The sequence below is a fragment of the Zonotrichia leucophrys genome, chromosome 14 (assembly GCF_028769735.1).
Source record: "Zonotrichia leucophrys gambelii isolate GWCS_2022_RI chromosome 14, RI_Zleu_2.0, whole genome shotgun sequence".
Taxonomy (NCBI): Eukaryota; Metazoa; Chordata; class Aves; order Passeriformes; family Passerellidae; genus Zonotrichia; species Zonotrichia leucophrys.
The window spans coordinates 7,575,419-7,590,003 of record NC_088184.1 but is presented as its reverse complement, the minus strand read 5'-3'; the positions used below and the strand labels follow the sequence as shown (position 1 = coordinate 7,590,003).

Here is a 14,585-nt window from a genome sequence, read left to right as displayed (position 1 = left end):
TTAGGAATATTAACCCTATTGCCTTCACCATCAGAATTGAATTAATATTAACAAACCTACAGTGACGCTCCTATGCCTGACCTTTTTGGAAATCCCTCTTGGAATATTGATATTTAATTTGATATATCAGAAAGTGTTTTGTGTTCATAACTTAATGGCTTCCATTTAACAAATGTCAAGTCTTGGCTGCTATTAGTGCAAAGCACAGTGTGCTGCTCTCTTGTGACATGAGCTGTCTAAGACCACTAATGAAGCAGGAATAAAGCCTGAATTAGGTTAGACTGTGGAAGCTTCAAATCCCCTACCTGTTGATATTTTGTTCAGACAAATATCCTTGCCACAAAGGACTGAAATCAGGTAGGAAAAGATGCTGCAGAGACAGGCACTTTGCTAAAGTTTCCTTTTGTAAGTAAGAGATCCATTTTATGTATTCTGCAAATCGTGCTGAATAAAAAAAGGTGCTGAATAAAAAAGCAGTAATTTCCTTTGCAACTACAAAAATCATTTCCCAACGGCATTTTGTAAGTGCTCACCTAACTGGGATGCTCTTTATCTTTCTCCCTTTTAAAATGTCAAGCAGATAAAAGTCTTCTAAATACCATTCTTTCCTATTTTGATTAATTTTGCATAGTGTTTTCCCAGAGGGATTGATACTTACATAAACCTGAGTTCTGATTCTCTTCTGACTAAGACTTCCCGAAGTCTCTGGATCTTTGCCATCTCAAGCTCAATTTCCTCAGGCATCATTGTTGTTTCAGCCATTGAAATGATGTCAAGTTGATCTGTGTGTGGAAGCAGAGAAAATGAATTAAGCCAGTCAGACTGTCTTAATGGTGTTTTTCAGGAATGTAAATTAAATCACAGAGCTACCTAACTATGGAGTAATTAATTCAAGCAGCAAAAAATACTCTAGCTGAATGCTGTGCTGACTGCTTTCTCTATTGTTTTTTCTGATTACTTGCAATGTAACAGTTTAGAAGGGAAATACTCCCTAAGCCAAAGTGACAATCATTTTGTTAGTCAGGCTCAGTCATCCCTCTGAGGAATCCCAACCCCATCCACAGCCACAGCCACCATTCCTGAACTGATACCACTGCCACAAAACCCTCTCAGAGCAATTACCTGCAGCTCTGCAGAGTCCTACCTTGGTGCAGGCAACATAAACCCATGAATATTCCCCACATTTAACCCCTCTAACTCTCCCTGCTGCTCACCCTGGAGCTAAAGCCCAGCCCCACCAAGAGGAGCCAAGGATGGGCTCAGAAATGATGCAGGAGCTCATCCTGCAAGGGCATTAAAATGGGAAAAAGCACTTTGCAGTAATAACTTGGCAGCTGGTAAGGCCAGGGTGCTTCTGTGATTATTTCTCCATAATTGATGTGTTATCTCTGTAACCCAGAGAGAAACAGGGCTATGGACAGAACCTAAAGCAACCAATTTATATGAGATGGGTTTGGAAAAGAAACTGCTTGGCCTCTGGAAAACCCCATTCCAAGGGTTCATCATACTTGGCCTTCACGTTAAACAAAAATTTAGACACTGAAAAATAGGTTGGCTGCATATCTTGGTACCCAAATGTTGAGATATTCCTGAAAAAAAAACCTGTTTCAGTTGTATTGATTTGAAAAGGGAAATATAGAGAGGTCAAATTATACTCAGCATAATTATGCAGAAAACAGCAGACAAAAAGCACCAGAAAATAAGCTGTCCAATTAATTAAGAGAAGACAAATTCTGAAGTCCCTCATGACAGACTAAGCACAGCTGAGAAGAATTTCTGACAAAAACTTGGAGTAGCAATGAAACTACAAAATCTCAGCAAACAGCCCCTGTATGAGCTTAGTTCATGGTTCTCCCAAAATGGAGGCAAAGGAAAAACATTCTATACTATATAAACAAAATCTATTTCCCTTGTATTTAAATATAGATTAAATATTTTTTAAAGTTACCCTGCTAGTATTATCTGCAAATTTTGACTTCCTTTCTTAATTAAGAAAGTGGAGAAACAAAAATAAAATATCTTTTTTTTTCCAAGATAACAGAATCTTGAGAAAAAAAAGTGAGACAGATTTTGAAATGCCTGTCATGAGAGAACAGCCATGTTTCAGAAGTTGTTTTTAAACTCAAATTGTAAAACTGGTCTGTGAATAAGGCTGTCTTGTGTGTCTGAACACACAAATGCTGCCTGTACAAGATGGATTTCCCTATTAGAAATCATTGTGTTTGTTGGAGTATATTTAGTTGATGTGTAGTCTAAATGTCATGAGGTTCTCACAGGCCCCCTCTCATTTTCACTGCTTGCCAGAAATACAAGCAGGAGATGGGAAGTTATTCTGATGCTACCATGAATTAAAGCCAATCATACTGGTAAAGAGGAATATAAACCATAAATAAATTACACATACATATCATAAAATTAGCTCTCAAGAGCTCAGAAAACAGAAAAAAAAAAAGGTAACTAATTTACTTGCACTCTGCAGCTCTAGCTGTAAGTGCCCTGGTGTCACTGCTTGTGTGAGGTCAGCCTCCACCCTCTGATTTCAACAATTCAGGAACAAACAAGCTTTTTGTGATGTGCTTAAAGCAGCACAGGAATTAGTGTGACAGGCAGAAGTCTGCTCTGACCCCTTGCAGAACAGAGATTCTCCTTCACATCCCACTCAACGTGTCCTTGAACCAGAGAAAAGATTTTTGAAACCGACCCAAAATTCTGCAGTGTTTCCAAAAGACTCAAAAATGCAAGCAAGGCAGCAGAAGTTCGAAAGTGGGGGAAATAAACACAGAAACCATCAGACATCAGTTCACAGCTTGTGTGCAAGGCTGGAGATGTGGCTGAACCCTGGAATGGAGCACAGGTGAGGACACCTGGAGAGGCCAGGGCAGGAATTGCCACCCCAGCCCTCAGCACTCCCCACAGACACCAACCTCTGGCTCTCAGCTCCTCTTCTAACATCAGGGATAACTGGCTCACCTGGGAGCAGCTGTGCTGAAGGATAATTAATTATTTTTCATAAAATGGTTTGAGCTCCTGGGATGTGAACCACTGGGGAAGATTATGTTAACATTATTGAGCCTTTAAGTAAAGCTCTGACTCTGTCCCAGTGAGCAATGACACCTCTGAGACATGGTTCAGAACAGCTTCACACAGAAGTTTCTTACATTTTCAAAAAAGAAAGAATGAACATTTTATTTTATTTAAAGCAGGTATGTAGTAGTCAACTATTTTTTTAGCATATAGTGAGCTTCTTCCTGGTAATGACACAAAATTCATAAAGTAAAAGTGGAGACAACAATGAGATTAGTCACAGCCAGTGACAGGATTAAACTATTTTGTCTGTTCTGCAATCTCCAGGATAATTTTCAGTGACAAAGAAACAAGTAAAATGATATTACTGTGTGCACAAAAAGATAGCATGAAAATAATTACTATAGGGAAATAAAATTATCAAGCAATTACACACAGTGAGAGGGACTGAAGAAGAAAGCCTGAAGTTATTAATGCATAACTTTGGTTCAATTTAGACACAGACTGGTATAGTTAAACTGGGTATTAACTTAATGATCACACTTCATCCTCAGTGTGGCAGCCAGAAATAGAACAGTGGCCAGCTGTGTTTAAAAGCAACAAAAATCCAAATTGCCTATTAAGTCAATAAGTGCAAAGAAAACGTTAAAAGAAGCCTGAATTGACACAATGAGAAATGGGAGGACACCTCACACCTGGTGCCAATAGTTTAGAGCCATTGGGAAGGGATGCTGTGATTAATTACCAGCCCAGCTCCTGCTGCTGTCACTGGTGGTGGTCCCATGGGACAGGCCCCCTGTGTTCTGCAGCCATTAGTGCTTTACTAATTGTCACCTGGGGCTGTCATTGTCACTGTGAACCAGAGGTGAGGCCTGGCAGTGACACAGAGGGTTCCAAATCTCTGCTGTGGAACCAAACGATGTCATTGTCACTGCTGAGCTCCAGAACAGCTCAGGCACTGGCAGGGGACATGCAGGGAGAAGCTGCAAGGGTGGGATCCACACCAAGTGCAGGGTCTGCTCCAGCTGGGCCCTCTGGATCCTCCTCTTTATGGCCCTGCTGCTGCTGGAACCCAGTCACACCTTCCAGAGCCTCTTCTTTATGGCTCTGCTGCTCTGGAACCCAGTCACACCTTCCAGAGCCTTCTCTTTATGGCTCTGCTGTTCTGGAACCCAGTCACACCTTCCAGAGCCACCCCAGTGACCCAGCAGGAGGAGAGCTCCAGCACAGGGCAATGGCCCAGCTCTCCAGCACTGCTCTTCTCCATCCTGGCCATGGCTGAGCCATCCTAAATGAGACTGTCCAGCCCATGGCTGCTGAAGCTCCTCAGAGGATGGTGGCACAGACCAGCTGAGAGACTTCTCTGATGTGGAAACCACCCAGCAGCAAACCTGCTCTTCAGCCCACCCAATGATGGTGCTCCAGCTAAAAATTATTTTAAGTCATTGTTCTGAACTGGACTTAAATTGAGCACTTTGAAGCCTACTTCTCCTCCCTTAAATTGTATAAGACAATAATAAGACAATCCATGTTAAGAAGATGTTCATGGATAAGTTTTGCTCCAAATCTGGGTCAGAACTTTTGGGGCTTTTTCAAAGAATTCAATTAAATTCTCAAGCTAATCCTGTTTCACTGAAGTATATTAAGTGCTAATAGAGCAGAGTGCAGCAAGTAAACTCCTAATGCTACTTCACATATCAAAATCAAGACTCTCAAGACCACTATTAGTTGATGAGACAAAGCAGAAGTAAGCAGGAGGCACAGGTCAGAAATGGATGAACAGAGAATCAGCTAGTGCCACTTCAAAGGAGCATACTTGGAAATTTAAATAGTTGCATAATGCAAAAAAATTAATTTATTATATTTGAAAATATTCCAGATAAAAATATTCATGTGAAAAGAATCAGATTATTCTCATAGTTGGTCACTAACATGTCACCTGGAGGCATGAATGGAGGCTAGCCTTGCAGCCAGCCTTTTACTGTACCTTCTGTTGTTGCCTCACAGTTGATTTTTTTCTGTTTGATTTAATCCTTCTGGTGCAGGATGCAGTGGCTAATAACTAACCTGTACAGGAAAAACTACATTTAATTCCTTATTTCTAATCTAGCCTGCTGCAGCATTCTATTGCTGTGAATCCTAACAATTACTGAATTTGGCATGTGTGTGGCACATTGTATTTATTCAATCCTTTGTGATGGAATTACCATATAAATACAATACAAACAGCTGCAATGTGTTTTGTTCCTGGATTGCCTGAGAGGCTGCAGCCTTGTGCAATTTCAGATGGGTAGCTTGGGGAAAGGGGAAAAAGGAGCAGTGAGCTGGTTGTAGTGGCAGTGGGCACATCCCACACCCCTTTCACTGCCTGCCTCTCTTGGTTTGGACACTGGCAGCAGTCTGGCTTTGGGAAACATCCCAGGAATGTCCTCATCCTGCTGCAGAATACAGCTCACAGCCATTTCAGGGGTTCTTTCAGAAATGCTGTAATCTTCTCTTTCCCCTCAAGGCAATCTCTTCCCTCTGCTTATCAATTTGTTCTCCTATTTCTTCTCTAGCACCAAGAACAGGCTGGTGATGGCACAAATTCAGTAAATTTGGGATGGTGCTGCTGGTTCATCTGGCCTCAGTGGGCAGCACAAATACCTGGTGAGTTTTAGCACTGTGGAAAAGCAATCTCCAAAGGCAACAGGAGTGTGCAGAGGCTGTTACTGGAGGAGTAAAAAGCTGATGTACTGCTCCAGTCACACTCTGATGGCAAAAGTTCTCAGAATTCCTTTGCTTGCACTGCTGTCAATGGCACTGAATGCAGGAGATAACACAGCTGAATTTTGCTTCTAGCAGGAAGCTGATTTGGTTTTTCTTCTTCTTATTGTGCCTGTTATCATTTTTGAGTCCTTATTGATACTTCTCCATGAATGGAGCAACACATTTAAATTTTGGGCGTCTAGCATGTAGAGCCATGAACTGCACTCTGGGCTGACAAAGGAGCACAGCTCCTTCACAGCTGGCCAGATGTGCTTTGTCCCTGCAAGCAGTGGTAGCCCAAACTTTCTGACAAAATTGTTTCTGCTGGAAAATGCCAGAGAAGTGGCATTCAGGGATAACACACTGCATTCAGTACAGAAAGAATTCTGTGCAAAGACCCTTGTTTCCTTTCAGTGTATGAGAATCCAGAACAGCCTTGCACTTCTAGAAATGCTAAATTTCAAAAAAACCCAGAAGTTTCAACTGCAATGCAGCTTCCAGATGCACAGGGGGTAACCTTAGAGCCCTGAGATGTTGGCTTAAACCAGGCATCAAGGCTTCAAATATTTTTGCCAGACAGCAGGGCACCCAGAAATCCCAAAGGGGTTTTTTTTAATGCTCCATGTCTCAGCATAAACCTCTGGGCTGGCTGAGTCCCCTTAGAGCTTGGCTTTGCAACAGGCAGCTGTGAAAGCTGGCAGCTCCAGGGATCCTCTTTGGCAGGAAGGGTCCAGAGATGCCTCCTGAAAGCTGATTAAACACCAGGATCTCTGGGAGTGCCATGGTCACCCAACATCCCTGCTTCACAATAATTTGGAGAAGAGGAAAAAGAAGTGGGGGGGTTTATCTGATTTGTGGGGAATTGTGGTGCATCTTTGCTTCCAGCAGACCTGACGCACAAAGCACTGGCCAGCTCAGCCCTGTGCTGTGCTGTGTAAAGATCATTTATGTTCTGGGACAAACTGCTGGACTCAGGCAGTTCTTTGCATCTGCAGCTCCTCAGGCAAGAGATCAGAATTTCATGTCTGTAGAGAGACACATATGATTAATTCTTTTCTCTATTCATCCATCTCTGCTCATTCAAAACCCAGCACAGATCATTCTGTTTGCCATATAATCTCCTCCCCAAGAACTATTAAATCATCTGCTGTGACTGGTGATGGCTCTGTCCATCAGCCAGCTCTGGTCTGGGTGTAATAGCACAATTATAACATTGGGATTTATTTTGTCCAGTTCATTAATACTTTTTTATTCTTTAATTATCACAGATTTACAGCATAGACATCTTCACACATAAGTTTCTACTTCCAAAGTATTTCACTCATACTCTAGCATATGACCCCATTTTAAAATTAGGTGAGCAGAGAACATAAAAAGCACTGTGTGCAATTGCCCACTGCACTTCCAGAATCACGGCCCTGTCTGTTCCACATCTAAGAGCCTCTGGTTATAAAAAGATTCTTTCAGTTGCTTATCCTGTATGTTCTTGTTCTTACCTCCAAGCTTTGACCTTTTATTTTTTATTATTTACCTTTGCAAGAAAGCCTGTTGGCAGCAGTCTATTCTTCCCCATTTCAGCCTTTTGTATGCTTGGTCTCACTGAGCTTTCTCTCGAAATACAAATGCCAGATTCACAGAGTTGAATGTTAACTCCTTCCTCTAACTCTGAAAGCCCTTTTGGTTCCTTTCCTGTGCTATTATCCTCAAAGACCTGCACACAATGTCTCCTGTCACATCTGATGGAGGTGCCTGCAGTTGTCCCCTGCCCAGACAAGATTCTCAGCTGCTCTCCATCTTTTAGGCTGTGCTTCTGTAGAACAAGTTGCACTGCACTGAATACAGCTGGTTTAAAAACTGAACCTGAAAGAGACCCTGCTTTGAGTTTTCCCACTGAACTACAAATCCCCCAGCAGAAATAGACAGTCAGTGATAAAAGTGATTGCTAATTAAGGATGGTCTTCAGTACTTTGCTAACTAGAAGTTTTACAGTTAAATGATGGTTCCAACTTTCTAATTTAGGGACAATTTTCTGCCCTTGCTCCCTATTAAAATATATATATCAGCACAAATCCATAGTGATAAGATCTATAAAGATCTTGCCTCTTAAAAAAAGTATCAATTAAAGTCTTGTTTGTTATCCTGCAAAATTTATAAGCAGTAATTATTCTTGGCTTTGTTTTTTGTCAGTTTATGACAGTTTCAGTTTCCTAAGTGGGTAATTATGCAACCCTTTAATCTTACACTTCCCCCAGGAAAAAGATATCTCTAGTCTTAAGGAACTGCTCTGTGCATAGAAAGCCTCATCTTGGTTGTAATGATATCCTGAAAAAACAGCTCATCTGGCAATAGTTGTTCTTCCTGCCCTGACAATGGGATCCTGTGAATCATCACCAGGCTGGAGTTCTTGTAGAAATTTAATGTCAGGCATAGGTCTCAATGTGATATTCAGACTTAATGAACCTCAAAACCTATACTGCTATCCTATACTTGGATTATAAATTCCATTTGTTCTATCTTGCACTTCAGCTTTCAGATTTCAGCCCTCTCCTGGCTTCTGATGCTGTCAGCCTTGTGGTGTCACCTGCTCGTGGTGATGGGGACAGGTCCTGTGAACCAACTCAGGTATCTGCAGGCACAGCAGGGCAGGCTCAGGAAGAAGAGAAGATTAATTTGACTATTATCTGGGGATTTACTCATTAAGGTAGGATTTAGCTGTCTGAGGTCCAGTGTCCACTGCAGTCATTCACTGCCCCTACAAAGATTGCAGACTCTCTCCATGCAGGAAGCCATAAAGATCCATCCTGTCAAATTAAACCCTCCCTTCACCAGAGAGCTCCATCTCTGCTTTCATGTTCCTCCCTCCTAAGGGTGCTTGTGTGTGCAAGGAACTGACTCAGTACAGTGGGACAATTTGCTCCTTAATTATCTGTAACTAGAGTCAGTTCTAGCTGTAAATCTGTGTTTGATTTGGTGCTGGTTTGTAGCAATATCAGTATGATTTTCATGGTGGTGTTTTCTACTCCTGGGAGTTCTGCTAGCTTTCTCTATTTTTACATTCTTTGATTTGTGACTCACAATACTCCGGACACTCTGGGAGGACTTTCCTCAGTAGTACCTTTTCTTGCAGTAGTTTAAGAGCTAATGCAAAACCACATTTACAGACTAGGAAACAGGATTTCAGTACTCACAGCAATAAATGACCAAGAAGTCAGAACTTAACATTGAACTAAAGTTTCTTACAAAAGATAAGGAAAAAGCAGGTTCCTAATAAAATCTGTGCATAAACAATGAATAAAAGCCCCAGGCCTGATTTGATTATGCCATAATATTGTCATAAATACAGATTTTTATTTGTGTGATAGAAATTTGCAGGATGTAAATAAATTCAGGATATGCAGAAGGATGTCCACTGAGATAAATTACCTAATGGCACTTACAGGTTGGATCTTGAAAACCCTCAGGGGCCTTGACACTCCAATTACAGGGCTCAACTTTGCTACTTTGAAGTCGATTCCAAGACTCTGTCTGGGCAATTTGCATGCCCCAGCCAATTTCCATTCACTCAGTGATAACAAGGGTGCACACATCTCTCCAGCTGGTTAGAGGGCAAACGCATAAAAATGAGGAAAACATAACCATGAAAACAGCAAAGGGAGTTGGAATTAATATCTCTTTATAAAAACCTTTTTAAACTCAAGTCCTATCGAATTAACAATCCCCAGACACATTATTCATGGATTCACACACAATTCTCCACTCAGCTGAAACCAAATCCTCTGTATTAATACCAGCTGCATCTCTGAGTTGAGGCAGTTTTCAAATATCCAGATTCTAAATTTGGCAGATTTAACTTATTTTCCCTTCTGGTGGCTGTGATAAGGTCACACCAGCTCATGCCTTCAGCTGCAAGCTGGCCTGCAAATGTCTGCTCAGAGGCCAGCTCACGATCATCTCAGCACAGTCCTTTCACACATTAAACACAAATACTGAGCAGCACAGTGGGTCTGTCCTGGAGCCTCAGAAACCCTGACAGAGTGCAACAAGGATTTGCTCACACACAGAAATTTTCAGAGCAATTCCAGGACACTGGAGGGGCATTGTCACCCTTGATTGGTGCCTCCACTGCAGAGCCCAGCTTCCAGGGCCTGAACTGAGCCACAAACTCTCCAAGACAACTTCAGTCCATTTGCAAAATAGCCTGTGGTATCTCATCCAACCAATTTTGTTGGGCATAAAGAAGGATTAAGTGGGTTTGAGTGGGATTTAAAGAAAAGCTGTCCACATAATTAGGTCTGCAGAGATTTATGACAGACTTCACAAAGTACTATAATTGAATTGTGCAAGGACATTTTCTAGACTTCCTACTGTTGTTTCCAATTTTAAATAAACTCTAGTTGGGGTACCAGTACCACATTCCTTGTTACCAGCTGCTCTGACAACAGGACTTCTTACACATTTGGCTGGTGATTTCAGGTGAGGTGTGAAAGCAATTTCCCCCAGACCACTTTCCATGTCAGCCTGGAACTAAGCAACCTAATTTGTCTTGCTGGAACTGAAATAACAGAGTGGCATTTTCTCACCTCTTTCTAGGAGATGTACCACTGTGTTTTCATCAGGGATTGTCCTACTGACCTAACCACATGGAAGGGTGCCCTCATTATCCCAGCAGGACTAAAACCAGAACCTTCCCCTAATGTTCTCTTCTTCTGGTTCCTCACTCTTCTCTCTGCCCCTACACACAAATAAACAAATAAACAAATCTCTGCATGTGAGACAAACCAGCTGAGTTCTCAAGATACTGTTTCATATACCACATATCACAGACTTAGAGAAGATTTTCTTAATTACACACCCAATCTGGAATGCGTTCCATTTAAAATGCTGCTCAGAGAAATTCTCAGTACCAAGGCAATGTGTGACCTCATAACTCATGTATGAACTCACTCTGTTCTGAGAAAATCAATACAAACACAAATACTTGGTGCAAAGTTTGAGGTCTCCTCTATGAGAAGTCACCTTTCTAATGAGGCAGGTGTTAGAAAAATGATTTTTTTTTCATCTGAGCCACAAATTTCGTCTCAGTGCACCTCCACATTACAAAGGGTGAGATCAAGATTTTTTACATATGCTGAACATACACTTCCCTAAGAATTAGCCATCACAAACCCAACAGATCAGAATCCTGTTTCTTAAGTTGAAATCCCCTATTTATGAATTAAATATAAGCCTAAGAAGAGCTAGAAACAAATTTGTCTTTCAGTGAAATATTGGGATACCACCAGCATAAAATCTGTTGGTTTTCAAAATGAATTAAGCTAAATTGTTTCCTTTTTCCTTCTTCTTTTACCCTCAGGTAACCTTTCCTATTTGATTTTCTGGCTTTACAATGAGATTTTCCTATTTCATTAGGTGTTTATCTCCCCTGTTGCTATATGAAAACTTGCAACCAGCAAAGAAAATAATATTGGCTTTTTCAGGAAGTGTTATCAGACAGAATGAATAGACAAAACTCACTCACTATAACCTGCCTGAGACCACTGTTCATACAGTAAATTCCACAGGATTAAATAATGAATTCACCTTTTGCTTGCAGTTTTAAGCTCTGTGCACTAATTCTTACATTTAATGGGAAATTATTTGTAAAAAGGAAAATACAAGCTCTATTTAATTATTTCCTCAGAACTGATTATGCAAAGTTAATGACCTTCTGGATTAAGTAAGCCTTTTGTGATGAATCTCATTTTTACAAACATTTATCTGAATTGATTATCTTTGACCTAATTTGTGCTGGTGCAGACTGGGGTATAAAACAATGCTCAAGTACTGCTATAAACAGTTCATGCTATTTTATTTGCACCTGTTTGCACATTTTTCAGTTTGTTTGCAATATTGATTCATTTAGAAAGATACACATCTCAAAACAGCCATCTCCCATGCTGCCTGTTTCTTTATTTGACTCACCAGCAAACACCCATTTATCCTAACCAGCATCTGATAATGCCCTGGGTTAGCCCACAAAAATGTCATTGTAAGAATGCTGTCCATTCTTCTTGGAGAGCAAACAAAAACCTCCCCACTGTTATTAGGGAAGGATGTTCCACAGGACCTGGAAACTGATGAGAATCCTGATCATTTGTCTAGCAGGCAGAAAATGGTTTCTAGCTTGGATATTTTGTCTTTCTACCACTCCAGAAAGGGGAAATCTGGGGAAATTATTGAAAGGATATTCCATGAGATGGGATCCTGTTTTTCCTGCTCCTTGTATATTTTACTCCACTGCAAAGGGCACTGGATGACCCCCTTATAAACACACAGAGAAGTCTCTTCTCTCTTGTGCAGAGTGAATGCAAACATGCCACAAGGACAATATTTTCTTTGCTGTAAATACCTACATATGTGGAGGACTCATAAGAGACAGTTTTTTCTTGCTTGCAACACAGTGATGTAACACCTTCCCAGCATGAGAACAGTTACATCAGATTTACTCTGTTGTGGCTAACCACATAATTTCAAAACAATAAAATTAAGTGCTATGATTTTCTCCACTACAAGAATGCTTTTACAAAGATATTTTAGACTCTTCTACATAAAAGGTAAACTACATAAAAAAATAACCTACTGAGGAAAAAGCTCACATCAGCTACTATGAAATGACTGCAACTAAATAAAACTAGAAAGATGCTTGAAAAAATGCTTTGCCTGGGTAAGAGTGATGTTGGAAGAGTTCTTATACATGTTCTTTGTTTCGGATAGGGAATTACCCTGAAATTTCAGCTCTCTTGCAGGATATCTCTGCTGAACAGACACAACTTGGACCACACAGGCTGAGAATGTTTTTGTGCATTAGGTGTGTCCAGCCTCAGATCCTGCAGCTCTGCATAAACAAGCCCTGGAGCAGGGTTTGAACCCTGTCCTTCTTTCTCTGAATGAACACAGGAGCTGAGGCAGAAAGCTGCAGTAAAGCCAGGAGGAATCAAGGTGGGATGAATTAAGCTCATTTATTCCAGCACACTGTGTCTGTATATCAAAGACAAGACTGAGCACAGGGGAAAATGCTGCTGGAGCCAGTGCAGGAGCTGGCACCCACCCTGATCAGGGAGTATATGGAAATAGTTCCATAACATGTAAACCTTGAAATAGGCCTTAATATTCCCCTCCTCACCAGATGATTGTCCTAGTACCACTGTTACATCGCTCTTGAATACTTTTTTTCACTTTATCAGCAAATAAATAAAGGACCACAGTGGTCACTGGCTGCCTGCAGGCACCTCAGTGCTTCTCACACACAAGAACCAGTCACTTGTCCTCGCTCCAGTGACCTCCAGTGCCTCAGAGGCAGAGAAAACAACAGCCAGAAATCAAACTGCATTAGTTACCTCCTTCTAGAGGTCTGATTTGTGAGAACAGGCACTAGCTTTCCTAGTAGCTCTCCAATTATTTGAAGAGAATGCAAAAGAGTCAGGAGTTGCAAGTCCCAGAGTAGCCAGCCCTTGGTATCTGCTCATTGATACCTTCACACAGGGTGGGGGCTGTGCAGGACAGATCAAGTGCTCAAAACAATATTTTATTTTTATTTTATTTTTCAAAATAACCTGTGTGAGACGAAAACTTGCTTGACATTTAAATAAACCATGATGCTGACAATGCAGCTGCTATTGGATTTCCATACTCCTTTCACCTTTTCCCATGATGCTATGAATTGAAAATACAACCTTGTGCACTTTAAACAGCAGTTTGTCCTTCAGAGAACGAGGAGAACATACAGCTGTGTGCAGCCTGGTGGGGAGCTTTGCACAGTGGATGTGATCTGACAGCTCTTTCTATGAAAAAATGGATCCAAAGCAGGACACAAAAAATGAGGGAAAATTGCCTTTGAAGGTCGAGCCAGGAGCCCTCATTGTCAGTTTTATTCAGTGGCACTGGGTTAGAGCTTTATCTGTGAGGAGCTATTTCAGAGTGGCTCAGGGAAGCTGCCAGGAAGGCTCTGGAAGGGGTTTCTGTGCCCAGCCCTGCATGAGGCTGGAAATAGAAACTGGAGCAGTTCCTCGCTGTGGCAGGTACCTTCCCTCGTGTGGATCTCCACTGAAACCATTGCACATTCCCATCTGCAGCAAGGCTGAGCTGAAGCCACGCTCCAAGGAAAGCAATTCATGCTACATCACTTCATTTTACGTCATGGAGATTTAAAAAGCAGTATTAAGAAACACAGATTACTTGTTCATTTACTTCTGTCATTTTGCTCAGTGGTCAAAGGAAATAGCCTGTGGATTTCCATTTTATTCCTCACCAGAGTCAGATTCTGATCCTGTAATACTAACAAAAAGCTTCAGCACTTATGTTTCAAATGCTGTGACAGTGCCAGCTACAGTTAATGTTCAGGGATTCAAAACTTATTTAGTTTGGTATTCTTAAAAGACTTTTTCTATCCTTACTAATTTTTTTTTAATTCCAAAACACTAAGTCAACAAAATGTTCACTCTCAAAGAGTCTTGTAAAACCTCTTTAGGAATAAATATATGAGCATCAGTTGATAAAGAGCAGCATATGTGCAAGTGAAATAATAGTAAAATGGCCACAGGCATTTCAAGATTTCACACCTTCAAGACATTCTCCTATGAAATTATCTGACTGCATACCAGAGAGTTTGCTTTTCTGTCTCTCCCCACCATGTGATGTGATTCTCTAACACAGTTTTCTAACAGTGATCTAAACAGCTTAGCTGGTAGGTAATTTTAGGTAGCCTTAGAACCACTGGGTAATTATTATAGACATACAAGTCCAATCCAGTAAAGACCAAAACTGATTCTGGTGTA

General features: G+C 41.1%; 1 protein-coding gene across 3 annotated transcripts in view; it reads right to left on the bottom strand.

Moving 5' to 3' along the window:
* Positions 1–14,585, bottom strand: part of BMERB1 (bMERB domain containing 1) — a 59,571-nt gene that overhangs the window by 22,817 nt on the left and 22,169 nt on the right. For all 3 annotated transcript variants that reach the window (XM_064725738.1, XM_064725735.1, XM_064725736.1), the window contains exon 2: positions 659–782. In XM_064725738.1, the coding sequence (XP_064581808.1) occupies positions 659–782 (124 nt within the window). The remainder of the gene's footprint in view (positions 1–658; positions 783–14,585) is intronic.